This window comes from Mobula birostris, chromosome 18, assembly GCF_030028105.1.
Source record: "Mobula birostris isolate sMobBir1 chromosome 18, sMobBir1.hap1, whole genome shotgun sequence".
NCBI classification, from domain to species: domain Eukaryota; kingdom Metazoa; phylum Chordata; class Chondrichthyes; order Myliobatiformes; family Myliobatidae; genus Mobula; species Mobula birostris.
The window spans coordinates 8,521,545-8,541,530 of record NC_092387.1 but is presented as its reverse complement, the minus strand read 5'-3'; the positions used below and the strand labels follow the sequence as shown (position 1 = coordinate 8,541,530).

Here is a 19,986-nt window from a genome sequence, read left to right as displayed (position 1 = left end):
ACGTTGGTGAGCTCTGACTTGAGATCATTTAGTTGCTGCTTTATGTCTTTTTGGACTTCTGGTATCTAGGTTGACAGATTCTTGATAAGTAAGGGTGTTAAAGATAATGGGGAGAAGTTAGGAGATTGCATTGAGAGGGATAATTAAATCGCTATGATGGGAAGGAGGAACAAACTCAATGGGCCAAATGGCCCAATTCTGTTCCTATCTCTTTATGATCAAACAAGGCAACCCAGTAATGATACAGAGCTGGACTATGCAATACCTTTCATGCAAGTCAAGACAATACAAGTTAACATGTACATAGTACAACATTAGACCTTTCATGTCATAGTGATTCATGATAAATTATAAAAATTGTGCATAAAGTTGCCCCAGGTCTTGAGTACTCCATTACAGCTTTCAGTCCATCTGTGCACTCTCTACACTATTTTCTTTAAAATTTGAAAAGTGAAAAAGCAGGTACTATAACATTGGGGGAAAAAAGCCAGCAAAGACTCTTAATACACAATCCGAGTATAAGCTTGTTTTCTGCAGCCACTTTGGGAGGGGGGTTTCATGACATGTCCTGACCCAAAACAATAATTGTTCATTTCCCTCCATACATGCTGCCTGACTTCCTGAGCTCCCCCAGTATTTTGTGTGCTGTTCAAGATTTCCAACAGCGTCAGAATTTCTTGTATCTGCAGATTTCCCGCACCTTTGCAACCGTAAATGATTCCAATAAAATATACAGATTGAGTGTAGTACACTATGTTCCTGGAGTCATGTTTCAACTAGAGTTCAATTGTTGGCGTTGCCTTTGTAGCAGTTGTTACACAAAAAGTTGTCAATCCAATTCATATGTAACATCAATAAAATCATTACAGGCATAAAAACAGTTGATCAATGTGCAGAATAAATGAGTAGTCAATAAAAATTACTTTGCCTATTTATTACACACTGTACAATTTAAAGACAAGTTTAAACAGTGGTAGGAAGACTAATATTTCAGTGTAAAATGTTATCAATTACGGACTTTAAGCCATTGTGCACCTCATGCTCCCACAACCCCACAGTACCTCGAATGCCTTTCCTCAGGTCTGGACACAAGGTGCTCAGCAAGGTGCCAGTCAGTCAAGTGTAGTCTACGCTCAACAAGTACACATTACACTGATTAGCCGGGGAATTTCTATTTGATATCAGAGTAGCTCAGAACATTGAAGGCAAAGGTAATTCCTAGCACCACGGACTGAAATTCAGTACAAACTGCAGAGTTTCAGCTGATACACAACCATAACCAGATCTCTATAAAGTTTACAAAAAGATTTATAATTTTTTACTAGAAGAGATAGTGCTCAATATATTAACCTAACTGCTGGCAGGAAAATTTGAACATTTATCAAGTCTCATAGTCTGCCATATTATAAAGGAGAAAGGCAGTTTGTAGATGGCACAGATACTGGATCACAAATCATAAAACCTTAATTTGTCTAGAAGCTCTATCTGTATAATTATTTCTAGGTTTAAATAATGAAGCAAAAATGCTTAAAATTGCCAGGGCTCTCATTTTTCCCTATAGCAATATCAATGGGGAAGGCAGGCAGAAGAATACTTAAGTATGCCTCTTCTTTGCTGCTGGATGTGTGTTCTCTTCTACAGTACTTTGACAGCCTAGTACCATTACAACCAATCAGCAGCTCTGAAATACTTCAAATTTGGAACTAAAGTCAGATTGGCAAACTTCATATTTTAAGTTAATACTGATTAATTTAAAAGCAAACTTGACTTTAAAAATAGTCCTAGCCACATCAGGTCAGATCCCTTAGCCCGTTTGGCCAACACCGCAAGGAAAAGGTTTTCTCACATATGCTCAAACACCTCCACTGACAAAAAGTGTGAGTGGTGTTTCCACATACTACCTGAATGCCAAATGAGAAAACGTAGGCAGCTCCATGGCAAGCTCTAGAAATTCATTAGACCTAATCTGATGGGACACCACATAAGTTCAAAAAGGAACAATATATATACTCTTTTTTTAAAAGCTACATTTTACACATCCTTTCTCTTTCTCCACCATTGTTAAATGGCAGATTGTTTTCAACAAAGAAAATCCAAGAATCTCCTTCTGTTTTTCCAACTTAACTCAAGCTTAAAGCCTGATCTTGGATTGCTAATTTAGATCCCAAGGTGGAATAAAAGCGTACCTTCAGCCATGAACAGAATGAGACAAACATTGTGCCAGATCAGGCATAAAGATTACTCTACCAGTAGCAATTAACAATTTTTCTAAGGCACACTACGATATAAAAGTTAGTGTTTAAAGGCTCCTCTCACTGCTCATAACCATGTTATGACATTTGCTTAACTTTTAACAGTAAGAGATGGCCGTTACAAGAATAAATAAGGAAAAAGGCAAAAAAAGGTGCAAAATTCATGATTAGCTTAAAGAATCACAATTTAAATGTGCAGAAATAAAACTGTTTAAAAATAGATATGATTGAAGTATTATTAAAGCCACAAGATCATATGAAAAATATAACCACAGTGAACCACAGGTCAGTTATGACATAATATCCATACATGGCCTTCTTTAGACTAAACTTTATGCCTCCCAAACCAATGTAAAATAAATTGGATTTAATTTAATCTAGTTACCATACCAACTACATGCTTTCACCCCTTGCTAACGCTGACAAGAAAAGCTGAACCTAATTATACAGACATATACCTTATGGATATTGCTAAATATGCTTTAGTTTTCCCCACATAGAATGAAATTACCAAATTTAGTATCACAATTTTGAGATCCTTTTAGCATAAACCTAGCAATCAGGTCGACTGTTCGCAAACTCTTTGAAGTCTCAAATAGATTAAATCAAGAGGATCAAGTGTTTTAACTTTAACTCTTGATCCTCTTGAAACACAAATTGTCATCCAGACACTGTCAAGTAAAATAACTTGCCAAAGTTTAAGCTACACTATATGATCTTGAGAGAAAACCAAATTTATAACATTCCTTCCTCCCCTCCCCAAAAGATAGCTCAGAAAGAATGGTATAATTCCTTCATTTTCACTGGGTCAGACTATTCAAGATATTTCTTGAATTTCTTTGCATACAAAAATATCCAAAAGCAACATTCCCCCCCCACCGAATGGATTTTGCAGCCATGCTCAATGCCGGAGACATCTCCAACAGCATAGACAAGATAACATTTTATACTCCTTGTTCATCTGTGGTATTTTTCACACATCCCATAATTTACAGTTTGAAGTAATAAAGAACAAACGCCAGCTCTACTGTACGTTGCGGCCTCTCCAGCTTGCTTTTGAGCAGTCCAGCGCCTCACTGGTATCTCACGGCCAGTTCAAGTATGGATGTTGGTGGTTGTAGAATTGAGAACTTGGGACTGACAATTAGACTTGGAAACTTTTGAAAGCTCTCGCTGGAAAACAAGAAAACAAAAATGAGATCAAGAATGCCTTTTAAAGTATGACAATTAAACTTTTCAGATGAATCAGACGAAACCTTGCCCAATATTCAGAGCTTAGACATGAACACACGTTATGTATTAGACAACTTTAATACCCAAAAAGTAGAAATGAGAATCTGAGGTGCATGATGCCAATATCTACATCAGACACTAAATGGCATGTTCTTTGGGCCATGGCTTGTTAGAGACAGCGTAGATTACAGCACAGGTCAGAGGCTTGAGGTAGCCATCAAGCTCTGTCAATGAGCATATATGTCAATACAGTGGATTCCAGTTAATTGGGCCATCAGTTAATCAGGACAGCTGCTTATTTGGAACAACTCTTAAAGAACAAAATCTAATTGAAAAAGAAGCCGGAATTATGTTTGCTTATTTGGGACACTACGCTGCTTAATTAGGACAGGAGACTGTTGACGAACAGTTTCTAACTAGCATCAGTTGTGCTCATTGTATGGCCATACACCGTGCTTAGAGCAAAGATTTTTTAAAAACATCAATTATGTCCTTTTGTGTTCAAAAAGCAGTATTTTTGTCACTGATAGGTGTCAAGAAATAAGCAGCAAGACAAATTAATACTGTTTTGATCACTATTTCAAGCACTAAAGCCAGAAACAGCCAGGAGTGAAAATGAAACAATTTCAATACTCCAACTTAGGAACTACGAAGTAACGCCAATCATCTTGAATGCTACAATACAAATAAAGATCTGGAGATACAATGGTCAGTCCATTAACTGTGCTGATTTTGTTTACAGTCAACCACAAGAACATGGCAGCGAACTAGTGGGGTACCGCAAGGCTCAGTGCTGGGACCCCAGTTGTTTACAATATACATTAATGACTTGGATGAGGGAATTAAATGCAGCATCTCCAAGTTTGCGGATGACACGAAGCTGGGTGGCAGTGTTAGCTGTGAGGAGGATGCTAAGAGGATGCAGGGTGACTTGGATAGGTTGGGTGAGTGGGCAAATTCATGGCAGATGCAATTTAATGTGGATAAATGTGAAGTTATCCACTTTGGCGGCAAAAATAGGAAAACAGATTATGATCTGAATGGTGGCCGATTAGGAAAAGGGGAGGTGCAACAAGACCTGGGTGTCATTATACACCAGTCATTGAAAGTGGGCATGCAGGTACAGCAGGCGGTGAAAAAGGCGAATGGTATGCTGGCACTTATAGCGAGAGGATTTGAGTACAGGAGCAGGGAGGTACTACTGCAGTTGTACAAGGCCTTGGTGAGACCACACCTGGAGTATCGTGTGCAGTTTTGGTCCCCTAATCTGAGGAAAGACATCCTTGCCATAGAGGGAGTACAGAGAAGGTTCACCAGATTGATTCCTGGGATGGCAGGACTTTCATATGAAGAAAGAATGGATGAACTGGGCTTGTACTCGTTGGAATTTAGAAGATTGAGGGGGGATCTGATTGAAACGTATAAGATCCTAAAGGGATTGGACAGACTAGATGCAGGAAGATTGTTCCCGATGTTGGGGAAGTCCAGAACGAGGGGTCACAGTTTGAGGATAGAGGGGAAGCCTTTTAGGACTGAGATTAGGAAAAACTTCTTCACACAGAGAGTGGTGAATCTGTGGAATTCTCTGCCACAGGAAACAGTTGAGGCCAGTTCATTGGCTGTATTTAAGAGGGAGTTAGATATGGCCCTTGTGGCTAAGGGGGTCAGGGGGTATGGAGGGAAGGCTGGGGCGGTGTTCTGAGTTGGATGATCAGCCATGATCATAATAAATGGCGGTGCAGGCTTGAAGGGCCGAATGGCCTACTCCTGCACCTATTTTCTATGTTTCTATGAACACTGAATGAATTCCTCCATTGATAACTATTGGGAACTAATACACAGTCTTATAGTACTATAGTGGCATTGATAGTGTTCTAATTTATTTTGTGTTTCATTTAAATAAATAATTTGTTACGAGTGAAACAATAGAGTGTCTTTTTGTTACATCTATTTCTGTACTGGTTCTGAATTGTCCCAGTTAACCAGAATCCACTGTATAAAAAGACTAAAATAATGTTTTGACTGGTTCAAATATTCTAAGAAATCATTTCAAATTTGACATTCAAATTACTGAACAATAGAGTGCGCAAAATTTAAAACTGGAGAAAGGAAGATCATAGATCCAAATGGAACATCAATGAGAAGTGTAAAATAAGTTGTTTTCCTTTGTCTTAAGAAATGGAAGTTCTATCTCTCAGTAGGAGAAAGAATTAATCAAAAATATTCACACTTTATAACGGGGATGTAATTAATTGTAACTTGCAAATCCAATATTACAAAATTCCATTTAACTAAGAATAAAAATTATTTTATATAATCCCAGAAGACTGCCCTCCACCTATCCTATTACTTAAACACTGTTGATTTGAAGAAAAAAATGAGAACAATTACAGTTCATCTTGGTGCTGTTACAGGAGAGCTTCACTACAAACCTCTGAGATAAAATACAGGGACATTCACTAAAAAAGTTATTATTAGAATGTTGGGGGTGATCAAATTGATATATTTGAAATAAAAATTTGATAGGGCAGAAGAGAAATAGTATTTCTGCAGCCAGAGAATCTAAATAAAGGGGTCTTAAAATCAGAGCAAGAATAAATAATCTTCCAAAGGTAATGGAAATTTGGAATTTCCTAGAATCCTTTCAGCTTCAAATGCTTTACTTAAACATTCCAATTGGAGTATTATTTTCACATGTACATCTTATCATACTAGGGGACTGACCATTCATGAGACTTAGAACAAATTCTATTCTGCTGTCATATAACCTGGTAGAATGGGGCTTCAGGCAATTTCATGAACTGCTATAATCCTTCACTTCCTCAGCCTGAACTCAAACCATTTGCTTTGCTGGATTCACAAAAGTATCCCCAGAGAAAAGCTGAAAAAAGGTGGATTTTTGCAAGTGCACTTTTACCCAAATATTAAGCATAAAATTCACACTAATCATTAAAGCAGCACCATCTACCAATCGCTGGTATAGAAATTACAATTCTCCTGATCAAATTTGCCAGAGTGCATTTAATTAACACCAGGAAATTGTTGCTGACAGAATGAGACAACCAGAAAAAGTTAAGCAGTGAAGTAGAAAATGAAGCCATTAGTCTGGTTATTCAGAGCCGTAATAATTCCCTATACAAAAATTAAAGTCATGCAAGGTGACTAAGGTGTCTTTGATAATCTTTACCACCAGCGTGCACAGTTCTGAATAGTTTTGGATAAATTATTAGTTCCAACATCTAAACTACATTTAGGGGAGAAAAGAATAACCAAATCACCTGTGAAAAAGCAAGTGATTTTATTCATGATCTGCACTTCTAAAACAGGGCATATTAGATTGCATTGTGTATATTTCACACGTTATCAATATGGTGCAACATTTTACAATTGCCAATTAGAATTTGATCTACACCTTCAGAGACACATTTTCAGCAGAAGGCGGTACAGAATCTGGAGGTAATGCTGCAGCAGAAAGTAGACCAGATTTCCAACAGCCTAAATGTACATTGCCCAAGGCTCTAGGCAATTAGGAGTGTATGGGGTGTCAGGGACGGGTAGCACCTCTGGTGGGGGAACATGTCGCGTCCTTTCCAAGGTGGTTTTGTCCACCTTTGGTCCCCACCTGGCACTCAGCTCTCACCTGTGGCTCCCCGTAGCTGTTTGCATGCGACAGCGGCCACACCCCGGGCAATGGTTTTGACAAGCCGGCTAAACCAGGTGAGGGTAGCCGAGGGGTCTCAAACCCTCGGTGAGATAGGAGTTGTCTAACCCAGCATGTGAAGACAGACTCCAGCGGACTGAGCGGACAAGACCAGTGGAAGGTCCAACAGTCAAGGCGGCGGTCTCTGCAAGCATCGTGGAACGTGTAGAGCAGGACAAGACACAGAAGACGTCCTGGTCATCCACTGCGCCTAGTCCCATCTCCAGCCGTCTAGACTCTGTCTTGCCACTGGATCCAGATGGGAATTGGGAAGAGAGAGTGAGGCTGACGCTGCACAACTCTCCCTCACTTAAATCCAAATCACGCTGTAGTCTCAACACCACCACCATCATCCCCCTCAACCTTTGAAGTCTTGTGGCGATGGGCGAGCGACAAAGCAGCAGGTGTGGATACACTGGGAGCTGTAGTCACGGACCTGCACACAGGCAGCTCAGGTCTAATGGTTGCTTTTCACTGACCAAAGCAGCAGTGAAACTTGGCATCTACCTGGGCAACTGAGCAGCCCTCTTTCGGAACGCACTGCTCTCCTCCGTAGTATGAGGAAGGGGCTAGAAAAGGTGCCCTAAACATTGCCAGCTTCATTACACTCTGGCCAGTTTACTGTGGCTGGCAGAGATCCCAGTTTGGCGGTCGAACAAACACAACAAAACTCAAAGTGACACCATTCACCATTGGCACTTGGAACGTGTGCACGCTATTGGACAACCCTACAGCAAACAGACCAGAGAGGAGAACAGCCTTAGTTGCCAGAGAGCTTGCAAGATACAACATTGACACTGCAGCCCTGAGTGAGACTCATCTTGCCAACGTAGGTCAGCTGACTGAAACTGGAGGCGGATACACTTTTTTTTCTGGAGCGGTCGCGGCAGCGATGAGCGTCATGATGCTGGAGTTGGATTCGCCATCAGGAGTCACCTTGTTTGGAAACTTGCCAGTCTCCCCAAGGGTGTGAACGACCAGCTCATGACACTACAGCTTCTGCTACAGAACAGAAGTCAAGCCACCCTAATCAGCGTCTATGCCCCCAAAATGACCAACCCGGACGAGACAAAAGACAGGTTCTATGAAGAACTAGACGCCCTACTATTAGCAGTGGGCAGCACCGACAAGCTGATCTTGCTCGGCGACTTCAATGTAAGAGTAGGGCACTGCTCTGCAGCCTGGCAGGGAGTCGTTGGGAGTCATGGAGTGGCTAAGTGTAACAGTAACGGCCTACTCTTACTGAAGAGCTGTGCAGCACACGACCTCCTCATCACCAACACAACTTTCCGCCAGCCTACCCGTAACAAGACCTCCTGGATGCACCCCCGCTCTAAGCTTTGGCATCTTATCCACTATGTCATTGTCAGGAGAAAAGACAGGCAGGATGTCAGAGTGACCAAGGCCATGTGTAGCACTGACTGCTGGACAGATCACAGGCTCATTGTCTCCAAAATGAAGCTCTGCATCTGACCCAAGAGGCGACCACAAGGAAGCAGGGCTATGAAGAAAATCAATGTGGCCAGGCTGAAGAACCCCAGCATTGCTTCAGATTTAGAAACCAGGCTTGCTGACCTGCACCTTGCAGACAGTGCTGTGGACGACTGGGATCGCTTCAGGGATGCTGTCCATTCTTCTGCACTGAAGATGCTCGAGCTCTCTACCCACAAGCAGCATGACTGGTTCGATGCGAATGATGAGGAGATACAGGCTCTACTTGTTGAAGAGCACTGTCTTCATCGTGCCCATCAGAATGACCCATCATCAGCTGCCAAGAAAAACGCTTTTACCAGTGCTCGCAGGACAGTCCAGAATAAACTGTGTAAAATGCAAGATGCCTGGCTGAGCACCAAGGCAGATGAAATACAGGGATAGGCTGACAGAAACAATTTGAAACAAATCTATGAAGCCCTCAACACTCTCTACGGACCTCAGTCCCTCGGGAGTTCCCCCTTCCTGAGTATAGATAGTACAACTCTCATTACAGGGAAGGCTCAGATCCTGCAGAGATGGGCTGAACACTTTGAGGCCGTCCTCAACCGACCATCATCTATTAACGATGAGGCGATCGACAAGGTTCCCCAAGTCGACATCAACAGCGCCACGGATGACCCACCAGTAATAGCCAAAGTCAGGGAAGCTGTCAGCCAGCTATCCAGTGGCAAAGCCCCAGGGGCAGACGCCATACCTGCAGAGATCTACATAGCCGGTGGTCCTGTACTTATAGAGAAGCTCACCGAGTTGTTCCAGTCTTTTTGGAAGCAAGGATCCATTCCTCAGGAACTTAAAGATGCATCCATCATACACCTCTACAAGAGGAAGGGCATTCAACAAGTATGCGACAACCACCGAGGAATCTCGCTGCTCTCCATTGCAGGAAAAATCCTTGCAAGAGTCCTGCTCAATCGTCTGGTCACTCATCTGGAGCTGGGCCTGCTGCCAGAGTCACAGTGTGGCTTTCACAAAGGTCATGGGACTATTGACATGATTTTTGCCGCACGCCAACTTCAGGAGAAGTGTCAGGAGCAGAATCGCGAACTCTACACGACTTTTGTTGACCTCAGGAAAGCCTTCGACACTGTCTGCTGACAAGGCCTGTGGAGGATCATGTCAAAGTTCGGCTGCCCTGCCAAATTCATTCAGATTGTATGCCAGTTCCATGATGGCCAGAGTGCTGGACGGTGGAGAATCCTCTGAGGTGTTCCCAGTCACCAATGGTGTCAAACAGGGCTGTGTACTCGCACCCACACTGTTCAGCATGATGTTTACTGCCATGCTGAATGATGCCTTCCAGGACAGTGATGCTGGAATCAGCCTCAAGTCCAGAGTGGATGGGAAGCTCTTCAACCTGAGAAGACTTCAAGCTATTACCAAAGAGAAGGAGACTGTTCTGAGAGACTTCCTCTTTGCCGATGACTGCGCCCTGTATGCTGGTTCAGAGCCAGAGATGCAAGTCAATATGGACAAACTCTCCACGGCTTGTGATAACTTTGGACTCGCCATCAACATCAAAAAGACCGAAGTCATGCACCAGCCTGCCCCTCATGCACCGTACACAGAACCCAAAATCACAGTCAAAGGACAGAAACTACAGGCAGTGGAGTTTACTTACCTTGGCAGCACCCTCTCCCGAACAGTGACTATTGATACAGAAGTTAACTGCAGAATAGCAAAGGCAAGTTCTGCTTTTGGTAGACTGTGCTCAACTGTATGGGAACGCTGAGGAATCAGTCCAGCAACAAAACTGAAGGTCTACAGAGCCGTGGTACTCACTACCCTCCTGTCTGCCTGTGAAACGTGGACTGTGTATTGAAGGCATGCAAGACAGCTCAACCATTTCCACATGACTTGTCTTCGCAGAATATGGGGCATCAGATGGCAAGATAAAGTACCAGACACTGAAGTTCTCTCCAGAGCAAGTCTACCATCAGTCCACACACTGCTGATGAGAGCACAGACCCGGTGGGCAGGTCACATCATCCGCATGCCGGACGAGCGCATACCCAAGCAGCTCCTTTTTGGGGAACTCTCTGCTGGAAGACGCTCACATGGAGGGCAGGAGAAACGTTACAAAGACACACTAAAGGCCCCCTTGAAGTTGCTTGACATTGACACGACCACCTGGGAAATGCTGGCACAAAACCGCCCCACCTGGCGCGGCCTCATCCACAAGGGATGCCAAGCTTACGAAGCAAGGCGCATTGCTGAAGCACAACATAAGCGTGAGCTGCACAAGTCCAGACCCACCAGCGCAACAACTGCAGTGCCTACACATCTGCCCAACATGTGCCAGGACATTCCGTGCCCGAATTGGCCTGACCAGTCATCTTCGGACGCACCGCATCCAGTCTCAAAGTGACTAGTGGTGTCAACGTCTTCATCGACGACGATGGACGAACCACTAGGCAATCAATATTTGCTTCCCACAAGTATCCACTGTAGGAAGTACACAAGAACACATTAGGGTTTTACTGGGTAGGATTGGTAATGCAATATGATTAAGCACACACACAACACAAATACACAAGGCAATCCTACATATGACATAACCACCAGTACAGCAAGATAGCAGTACACAGCCAGGAACCACAAACACCACACCAATACACCTTAAAATTGGAGAGCAGGGGAAAGTTGTGTGAAAGTATATCAACTAACTTTTCAGAAGTAAATTTTCAATTCAAAATCTGGTCTATATTTTAGATATAGAGCTCAGAAATCCTCTTTGTGGACCACACTTTCAAGATACACAGTGCTGGTTTCTGCAGTGGATTTGAATCAAACTAGAAACACAGCAAATATTAAGCCTCCTGGAGTAAATGCTACAATCTGCAAATTACTAGACACCAACCCTGTTAGTAAACATGAACAGAAATGGGAAAACCTTCAAACTGTTGGGCAGGGTTTAAGCAAGAGCATAGAAACAAGTGGGGAAAGGATCTAGTGCTTTCCCTGTGTGTATGACAAACTCACTAGCTTCCAGCTGGGTACAGGTATGGATTATAGATGACATTTCAATGACTAACCCTGTCATCTGTTTCAATGGTTTCTTTTACCAGGGAGTCCCGAAAGCCACTGGCATGGCACAGTAGTTTTGTGCCGTCAAAGTTAATCCTTTGGCCATTGCGAACGCAGTGTGGTAAAAGGAAGCCATTGAAATAAAATTACAAGAAAAGAATTTTAACAAAGACAAAGGCCTCGTTCTACGTAAGAACTGGAATTAGACTGTAAATGAGGGTGAGCAGAAACCTGATTGGATGAGGACTAACCAAATCAGGAAGGAGAGACCACGAGGGACTAAATATCACTGGACTAGACATGCCCTGGCATCATCCCTGAAGATGATGGCTGAGTCTGTCATCAAAGCATTGGTCTACAATTGATCCTTGCATTCAACTGGAAGCCTGAGAAGAGTTTATTCATTAGAAGCAAATGGCTTTGACAGGCCAGAAGATCACAAAAGTCCCCTAGTAGTGTAGTTTGCTAGCTTCATGCACTAGTAGTGCCAAATCTGCTGCCAAAATGGACTGAAGAAAATTGCAGGAGAATGATTTAGCTCAATTTCACACCAGCCGAGATATTCAACTTAACCCCACTCCCTACTTAGGCTCACTATCGTTCAAGTATCCAGGTAACATTACATCCAAGTAGAAATATTGCCTCCCCAGGCAATGTGCCAGTCCACTAGCACACTGAAGATGAAAAAAAAATCTCCTCTCAAGGGATACAATAAGAAAAATTGCTTTCTTTCGACACCCTGGGTTCAAATCCTGTCCCTGTCCTGTGTGCACTGAGCTTCCAGAATTTCCTGGGGTCCTGTTTTCTCAGGCATCCGAAAGATGTGCAGGTGAGCGAAGGAATTCAAGGGTAGTGGTTGGAATGTGGTGAGAATAAGAGTGGATTAGTAGGATTAGCACAAATTAGTGCTTGAAGGTCAGTGCTGACTCAGGGCTGAAAGGCCTGTAACACACTGTATGACATCATGAAAGTTTTCTGACAAATTTATCACCTAGTTGTTTGAACCTCAGCTAAAAGTAAAGTCTTCTAGCTCATTTACATCCCAAGAACATGCTGTCAATGCAAATATCAGAGGTCAGAAGCTAGAGCTGTGCAAACTGTTATCTGATAAAGAAATGTAGTAGTAAAGGAAGCAAGCTGAATTATCAGCTCCAACCCAATACTGACTGCTTTTCATTATGAAGAGTAATTTCTGTGACCACCTTCCCACACCCCCACCTTTGCTTCAAGTTTCCCAACCTCCAGCACCATGTTACCACAGTGATTGGTAGATGACTGCAAAAATTGAAATTACCGCAAACTCAGAATAAGTGGTGGCAACTGAATTTACGCTGAGATTATTCCGTTGCGTGGAGAAGCCGATAGACGCACCACTCACTGCTGTTGCACTTAAGTGAGAAATATTCTCTTTGTTCCTTTCATTGAAACCATGGCGTGGGAGTTTTTTAGCAGAATATCCCGGTGTGCACGTAGATTGCCCTGGCTAAAGAAGCAATAGGAAAGAGAATTAGACTAACAATAATAACAAGGAATTGCCATGATTCTGGGTGTTGTTACTAGAAAAGCAAGAGTTATGGCCTTTTGACATTTTTACGCTCTACTTAAACCAGCAAAAAGTATAATCCTATATTACCATCTAATCTTGGGACTCTTGGAAAAAGTATTGACAGGGTGAAGCATTGAACAGAATAATTAGTACCTTTTCAATGGATAGCTCAATGTACAAATTGGGAGTTAATCATCTTTTGTACATTGCAACTGCTACACAAAGGCCTATCACAGAATCTAGAAAAAAAAGTGCACCACACAATGCATTCCCTCCCACTGGTGCCTGCAAAGAGTTTGCACATTCCCCTTGTGACCGACCGCATGGGCTTCCTCTGGCTACTGCGGTTTCCTCCCACACTCCACAGACATACTGGTGATCGGTTAATCAGACACAAGTTGCCTCGTGATTAGGCTACGATTAAATTAGGGGACTGCTAGGCAATGTGGCTTGAAGGACCAGAGGCCCTAGTCAACTCTCATCTAAATAAACAAACAAATAAAGAGCAGTTTGCTTGTTATTAATCTAGAATACAGTTTCAAAATCTCTTCAACACAGCCCCACAAATCTAGAGGAAAACCACATTCTTGTTTCTTTGTTGAACAAATGCTAAGAGCAATGCATCTTAACCCAAGGTAGAGAGTAGCACCTGTTTGAAATGCCAGAACTTATACAATTGATGCACGTCGATTTAAAAATTCATGGTATATTGTTAACGCAGAAGACATCTGTTTTTTTAAAACTGTAAAACTAATAGCTCAGACGTCAAATATATTTGCCAGATAAACAAAGCATGCAGGCTGGTGACTGACCTTGCGTCCAGACAGTGGGGGTCGGGAGATTGGTGAGAAACAGACACTACTGCCAATAGCAGAGCGAAAGGTGCTGTTGGGAGTGGCACTAGCAATCGATGTACCATTTAGCTAAGACAAAAGCAGGAAAGAGGATATTAACACAGGGACTATCAAGTTAAAAGCACATCTAGATTTTAGTATCAATAGCAGAACCGAAGCTCAAGAGAAACGTGGAATGATTAACAGCAATATTAGGATGAATGTGTACCAATTTTAAATTAGCACAATACAGACCACAGCACATAATTAATAATGACAATGGATATCATGAAATAAAAATAAACATTGCCTTAAAGTAGGCAAACTGTAGTTAATACTTTTGTATGAACAATCACTGCGGGTTAAGGAAAAATTCCTGAAGCTGAAAATGATATTCAGAGCTATTACCTTCCGTAACTTCCCTGGTGTATTGGCTGGATTAACCTTTCGCTTGCTTGGAGTTTTTGGTGCACTGCCATACAGCATTTCTTCTTCAATCAGCCTATTCTTTTTCAGTTGCTGCAGAACAAACAAAACCCTATTAGTCACTAAACAGGAACGCGTTGAGGGTTTTGATACATCACATTTGTCTTACGGCATACTAGAGCTTCCTACAGGGTACGGATTACATTACTTTTAGAACACTGTTTCATGATGATAAAAAGCCTTTTGACCTCATGTAATAAAAAGACTGCAATTGACAACTTAATATAAGGCAATACTGGAGAGGCAATTAAATGTGCAATCTAGTCATCATTAGGTTTTTGGAGAGAGAGAAATCTCTCACTATCCAATCCCTCAAGGATTGACTCAAAACCAACAATGGTAGGGATTTAAACAGATAAATCTGTCTTAATCACACAAATGTTAATACTACAATAATTTGACCACAATGCACACAGCATAGTCTTACCCGCTCTTGTTTCTCACGCTCTTTCTCCAATTTATGCCGCTCCCATTGCTCCGATACATAACCCATGAAGTTTTGTCCATTAACCAAAAATTGTGAACAATGCTCCTGCTCCCAGGCCTCGATCTGCACCTTCAACTCTTCTTCCAGCTGAAATATATAGCAATTCATTAGTGCTTTTGCAGAAAGATTTGAAGATGTGAAACAATGAATGCGGCTACCCTTTAAGAGTCTGTCAACTGTCTTCAATTCAAACTGTGTCAAAATATCCAATCCAAATCCAAAATGGGACAAAATTAAATGTTATTAATGGCAAGATACTGTAGAAGGGGAAAATTATTCTGCACAAGCACCTTAAAGCTACTGCACAGATGAAAAAATTGAATGGAAATGTGCTCATATACCAGGAACTGGAGTACAACGTTTAAAAGTTATGCTTCAATTAAATACATCCTGGGTCAGATAGCATCAGGAGGACTAAGTTCCAGGCATGGTTACTGAAACCATGAATGTATTTCCTCAAGTTTAGAGGGGGATCTGATTCAAGCATTTGAAGTTTCCTTAGAACAGGCTTAAATTCCCGTACAAGAGGACACAATCAGAAAAGCGAGATGTAAACAAGGAAGCATGTCCCATTGAAAATGTAGAAGTATACAACTCCTCCAACAGAAAAATGTAGTTTCAATAGAACATTTAAAGCCAAGGGTTATTTTTAATCATTAATGGCATCAAGAATAGAAAATTCAAAAGCTAGGTAAACTGATGAGGTACAAATCAATTACCCAATTAAAGGGTAGAACAGGCTTGAGATGGTCAGTAAGGTTCACTGGCTTATTCATTTATAAGACTTAGTCATTGAGAAAATAGTGTCAAAATACTGAATTTTATCTGCTATTCCATCATGATTTATTGACAGTAGAATGGCCAAGGCATCTCAGTCACTTCAGCTCCTCCTGGTTTTGCACACTGTACAGGTGGCTCTGCTGATGCCACTTTGCCCATCTTCACTATTAAATTCACACTGGACTTGTGGACTGCAGTTTGTTCAGGGTAAATACATACTTTAGGCAGCATTTTGTACAGCTTGGTTCTCTGCTTCTCCTCTTTTAACAGGTTGCCTCCTCGGTTGGTGAACCGGTTTGGGTCCGATGCCTTTTTCTGTAAGCAAAATATTCTAAAATGTTACTGTTTACTTTAATAAAATTACTTTCAACCTGGCTAACCATACAGGAGCTCCCCAGGTAGTAGTGCACTTTATAAAGTTTTTTTTTTCCACAACAACAAAAACATTTTAAGATTAATAACTTGCGGACTGTCATTGGTAATATTTAAAGTAGAGGTTAATAAGTTCTTGATTAATAAGGGCGTCAGATGATAAGAGAATGAGGTCTAAAGGATAAATAAAATCAACTACAGTTGAATAGCAGAGCAGACTCAATGGGCCAAATTGTTTAATTCTGCTCCTCTGCCTTATGATCCAATGACAGTATTTTTCAATGCTGATTGCAAGAGCAATTCAACAATAATGTATTCCACTGAACAATTAATTGCATTTTTACAGGAAGTTCTTGCAACTTACCTCAAAACCCAAGTAAAGCTGCCAATTTTCTTCCCACTTCCAGACACCCTCAAATAGCTGCTGGTGTGTTTGATAATACTGCTTCAATCGATTCAGCTCCAAGTTATGAAGCTGCAATAAATCTTCGGTGTAATTCTCTTTTGAGAGAAAAAGAACATTTTAACAAGTAATACTGTACAACAAACTAAAATCAGTCTCAAAGCTTCTTCAAAAATGCTACACTTCAAAATTATAGTTTTAACAAAAGGGAGTCAAAAGAATTATCATTTGGAGTAACATTCCAGCATACCAGCAGTTCCTTCCAAGAGGACTATAATGTCGTATGGTTTGGAGGCTTGTTTACCTCAATGACCCAGAGAGCTATGTTGGCTGGAGTCAGGGGCTCCTGGTAGGGTCACCCACACCAAACAGGTAAAAAGATAGACACCCGAGTAAGAGTGGTCCACCAGTCTACTGGTTGTCATGGAAACTGCAATGAAGATTCTTTCTATATGGCCAAGGACAGACAGAGGAGAACCTTCACTGCTACCTTAAATGCCAGTGGTGTAATGGACAATAAATTAAAATACCAACAATTTGCTGCATAAAGTTGCATTATAAACAAGTAGTATAGGATGCTCCATTTGTATTCCCCCTTACCAAAGCTGTCTGACACCCATCACCTAAAGTCTACAATTCGGAGTGCAGTCACAGTATAGTAGAAAAATTCTTTAGCAGTAAAATGTTTAAATTAAAAGTTGAACCTTCATAATATGGAGCAAAAGCTTGTCGCTGTTCAGAGCTGAAGAAACATTTATCCCAGTAGGACACCAGCTCTTGTCGGACAGCTTCAATCACATTTTTCATGTTTTGTAATTTCAGGACTTCAAGACGTTCCAACTCTGTCTGCAACTGAATCACAGCAATCAACATTTTCCTCGTGGCTTTCCAAGAAGTACATCTTAACTCCACTACAAAGTGTGGATTGTTGTGAAAAACAATTCAGTGCTAATTCTTTCAAAAACACACAACTTACACATTTGGCCAAGAAATCCAATAATTAGCAAATTAGACTCCACATTGGCAATACTCAATATCAATACTAAACTGTTAACTAATAGCATTATGATAATGAAATATTCCTACATGTTTAGAGCTCATTGTAGCTTTAGCATATCCAAAGCCTCAGGTGAATGAAGGCCATCAACTTTACATATAAGCACTCATCTACCCCCCCAACCCGAAAATATTATTAATAATAGTCCGCCCTTCTTATCCGCGAGTTCTGCATGCGCGAATTCAACCAACCACAAATCGAGAAAACCCAGAAGTGCTCTTCCAGCACTTGTTATTTGAACATGTACTGACTTTTTTTTCTTGTCATTATTCCCTAAACAATGCAGTATAACAACTATTGTACATAGCATTTACATTGTATTAGGTATTATAAGTAATCTAGAGATGATTTAAAATATACGGGGGAGGATGTGCGTAGGTTATCGTGGATCGGGATCGATAAAAACTGGAAGCTCTCTTACTAAGTCGGAACAGGTACATCCGGTATCTAGCGTCAGTTAGTCAAACATTTGTCTTAGTATATAGTATATACTTTACCTTTCTATGCATATAAAATAATTAAGAAACATATGTTTCAGCGCTGGGCTTGGGAACAGAAGTTCCCGAGTTCGATCCAGTGACAGATCGCTCCCAAGCGCGCTCTCCATCCCTTCTGGGTTGATGTGGAGAATCAAAAACCCAAAAATTAAACCACTGCGTTGCTACATAATAATTGTTGCTTTAATTGGGCAGGGCCTTTTTCATCTTATCCTTTAAAATTGTTCCGACTGTTGACCGACTGTAGCCTAACGCTTTTCCAATGACCGATGGTGTTTCACCTCTTTCTGATCGATTTATTATTTCCACTTTATTTTAAATCGTGTTCGTGATTATTTTCATGAACAGAAACACTGTGGATTCAGAGCTGCACGGCCGGGTCCTAATGCCCACCACACTGAGACAGGTTAAATAAGGTCCAGGGCTCCGCTGGGTCCTAAGGTCCTCACATTGAGACAGGTTAAATAAGGTCCAGGGCTCCGCTGGGTCCTAAGGTCCTCACATTGAGACAGGTTAAATAAGGGACTTGAGCATCCGCGTTTTTTGGTATCCGTGAGGGGTCCCGCAACCAATCCCTTGTGGATAAGGAGGGCCGACTGTACCCTCATCCTCAACATTTAACAGCAAATGTACTTACTGTTTGCATTGTTTTAGCCCTGGATCCAACCATGTTTACGGCAAAAGCATTACGTTCTTCATCAGAAATTTTCAGCCAGTCCCACAGGTTAATTATTTGACTTCTCAGCTCCGAGCATTTTGCTTCATTCTGAGTTCTCTTCATCTCCAGCTAAAAACAAATATGCTTCAGAGTTACTGGAGTTTTCCTACCAACCAGACCAGCTCACAAAAGCCATTCATTTAATTTACATTTTTTAAAGGATAGACATGGAATTTCAAGTTAAGGCAGTACAAGATTTCAGTTTAAGAAAATTACCCACTGATCCCAAATGTTAATCGTAGTGTTTTAAAAATAATAAATTTTAAACAACTTGTTATTTCTGGAAGTATCACTTGGAAAATTACAAATCTTTTCAAACATAGATTGAAATATGATATACATCAGAAATGCACCAGGAAAACTGTTCAGGCAGTCAATCACGTTCCAGAGAGTTGCAACAACTTTATGGAAATGATGAATCCAAAGAAAGCTTTCTAACATTAGCTGGATACAAAAAGAAGTAATTACATTTCACTAGTGGGTCAAGATAAAAAGCAGTTTAATTATTTCCAATGTTAAGTACCCTAAACAGATCCAGCAGCACAATTCAAAGAGTTACCAGTTCTCTGGGGAATAACAATAATATATCCCTCTCAGTGGAACACAGCTATCATATTGTTCTAAAACTACAATTCAAAAAAAAACCATATTTAAGAACTCTGAAATGCTCCAAGATAATGAGATCAGCAGTACAAGTTGTTGCATGCATTTACACACCTGTTGAAGTAATGTTTTCAGACCAATAATATTCTCATTAGACAGGCAGAATGCATCCTCATCCTCACACACAATATCTCTCTCAAAGCTAGTGTCAGGCAGCTGATCAAGTTCATCCATGCACAAAATTATCTTTTTCTTAGTTGCCACAAACTCAGCCCTTCTGCGTTCCTAAAATTAAAACCAAATGACTATTAGGGAATTCAGCAATTCTGGTTAACACATAAACAATACATGCACAAAACACAAGTTAAAATTATACCCAATATGCTAGTGATTTATATGACAGATTAAATGCTTCTTATTCTTATTGCAGGAACATAGATAGCCCAACTAAGCCTCTTAAGTGAGCTCTACCTTGAATCAAGCTATTTCTGAAATGAATCA

At 41.1% G+C, this 19,986-nt stretch overlaps 1 protein-coding gene across 5 annotated transcripts in view; it reads right to left on the bottom strand.

Annotated features, from left to right (window-relative positions):
• Positions 1-927: 927 nt before the first annotated feature.
• prc1b (protein regulator of cytokinesis 1b) overlaps positions 928-19,986 on the bottom strand; it is a 28,309-nt gene continuing 9,250 nt past the window's right edge. Inside the window, exons 5-14 of one of the 5 annotated variants that reach the window (XM_072282160.1) lie at positions 19,600-19,770; positions 18,802-18,951; positions 17,315-17,462; positions 16,572-16,708; positions 16,055-16,150; positions 14,996-15,142; positions 14,491-14,601; positions 14,062-14,172; positions 12,998-13,186; positions 928-3,425 (exon numbers count right to left, since the gene is read on the bottom strand). In XM_072282160.1, the coding sequence (XP_072138261.1) occupies positions 3,348-3,425; positions 12,998-13,186; positions 14,062-14,172; positions 14,491-14,601; positions 14,996-15,142; positions 16,055-16,150; positions 16,572-16,708; positions 17,315-17,462; positions 18,802-18,951; positions 19,600-19,770 (1,338 nt within the window). In that variant the 3' untranslated portion in view covers positions 928-3,347. The remainder of the gene's footprint in view (positions 3,426-12,997; positions 13,187-14,061; positions 14,173-14,490; positions 14,602-14,995; positions 15,143-16,054; positions 16,151-16,571; positions 16,709-17,314; positions 17,463-18,801; positions 18,952-19,599; positions 19,771-19,986) is intronic. The other 4 variants (XM_072282161.1, XM_072282163.1, XM_072282164.1 and 1 more) reach the window with 4 other exon arrangements.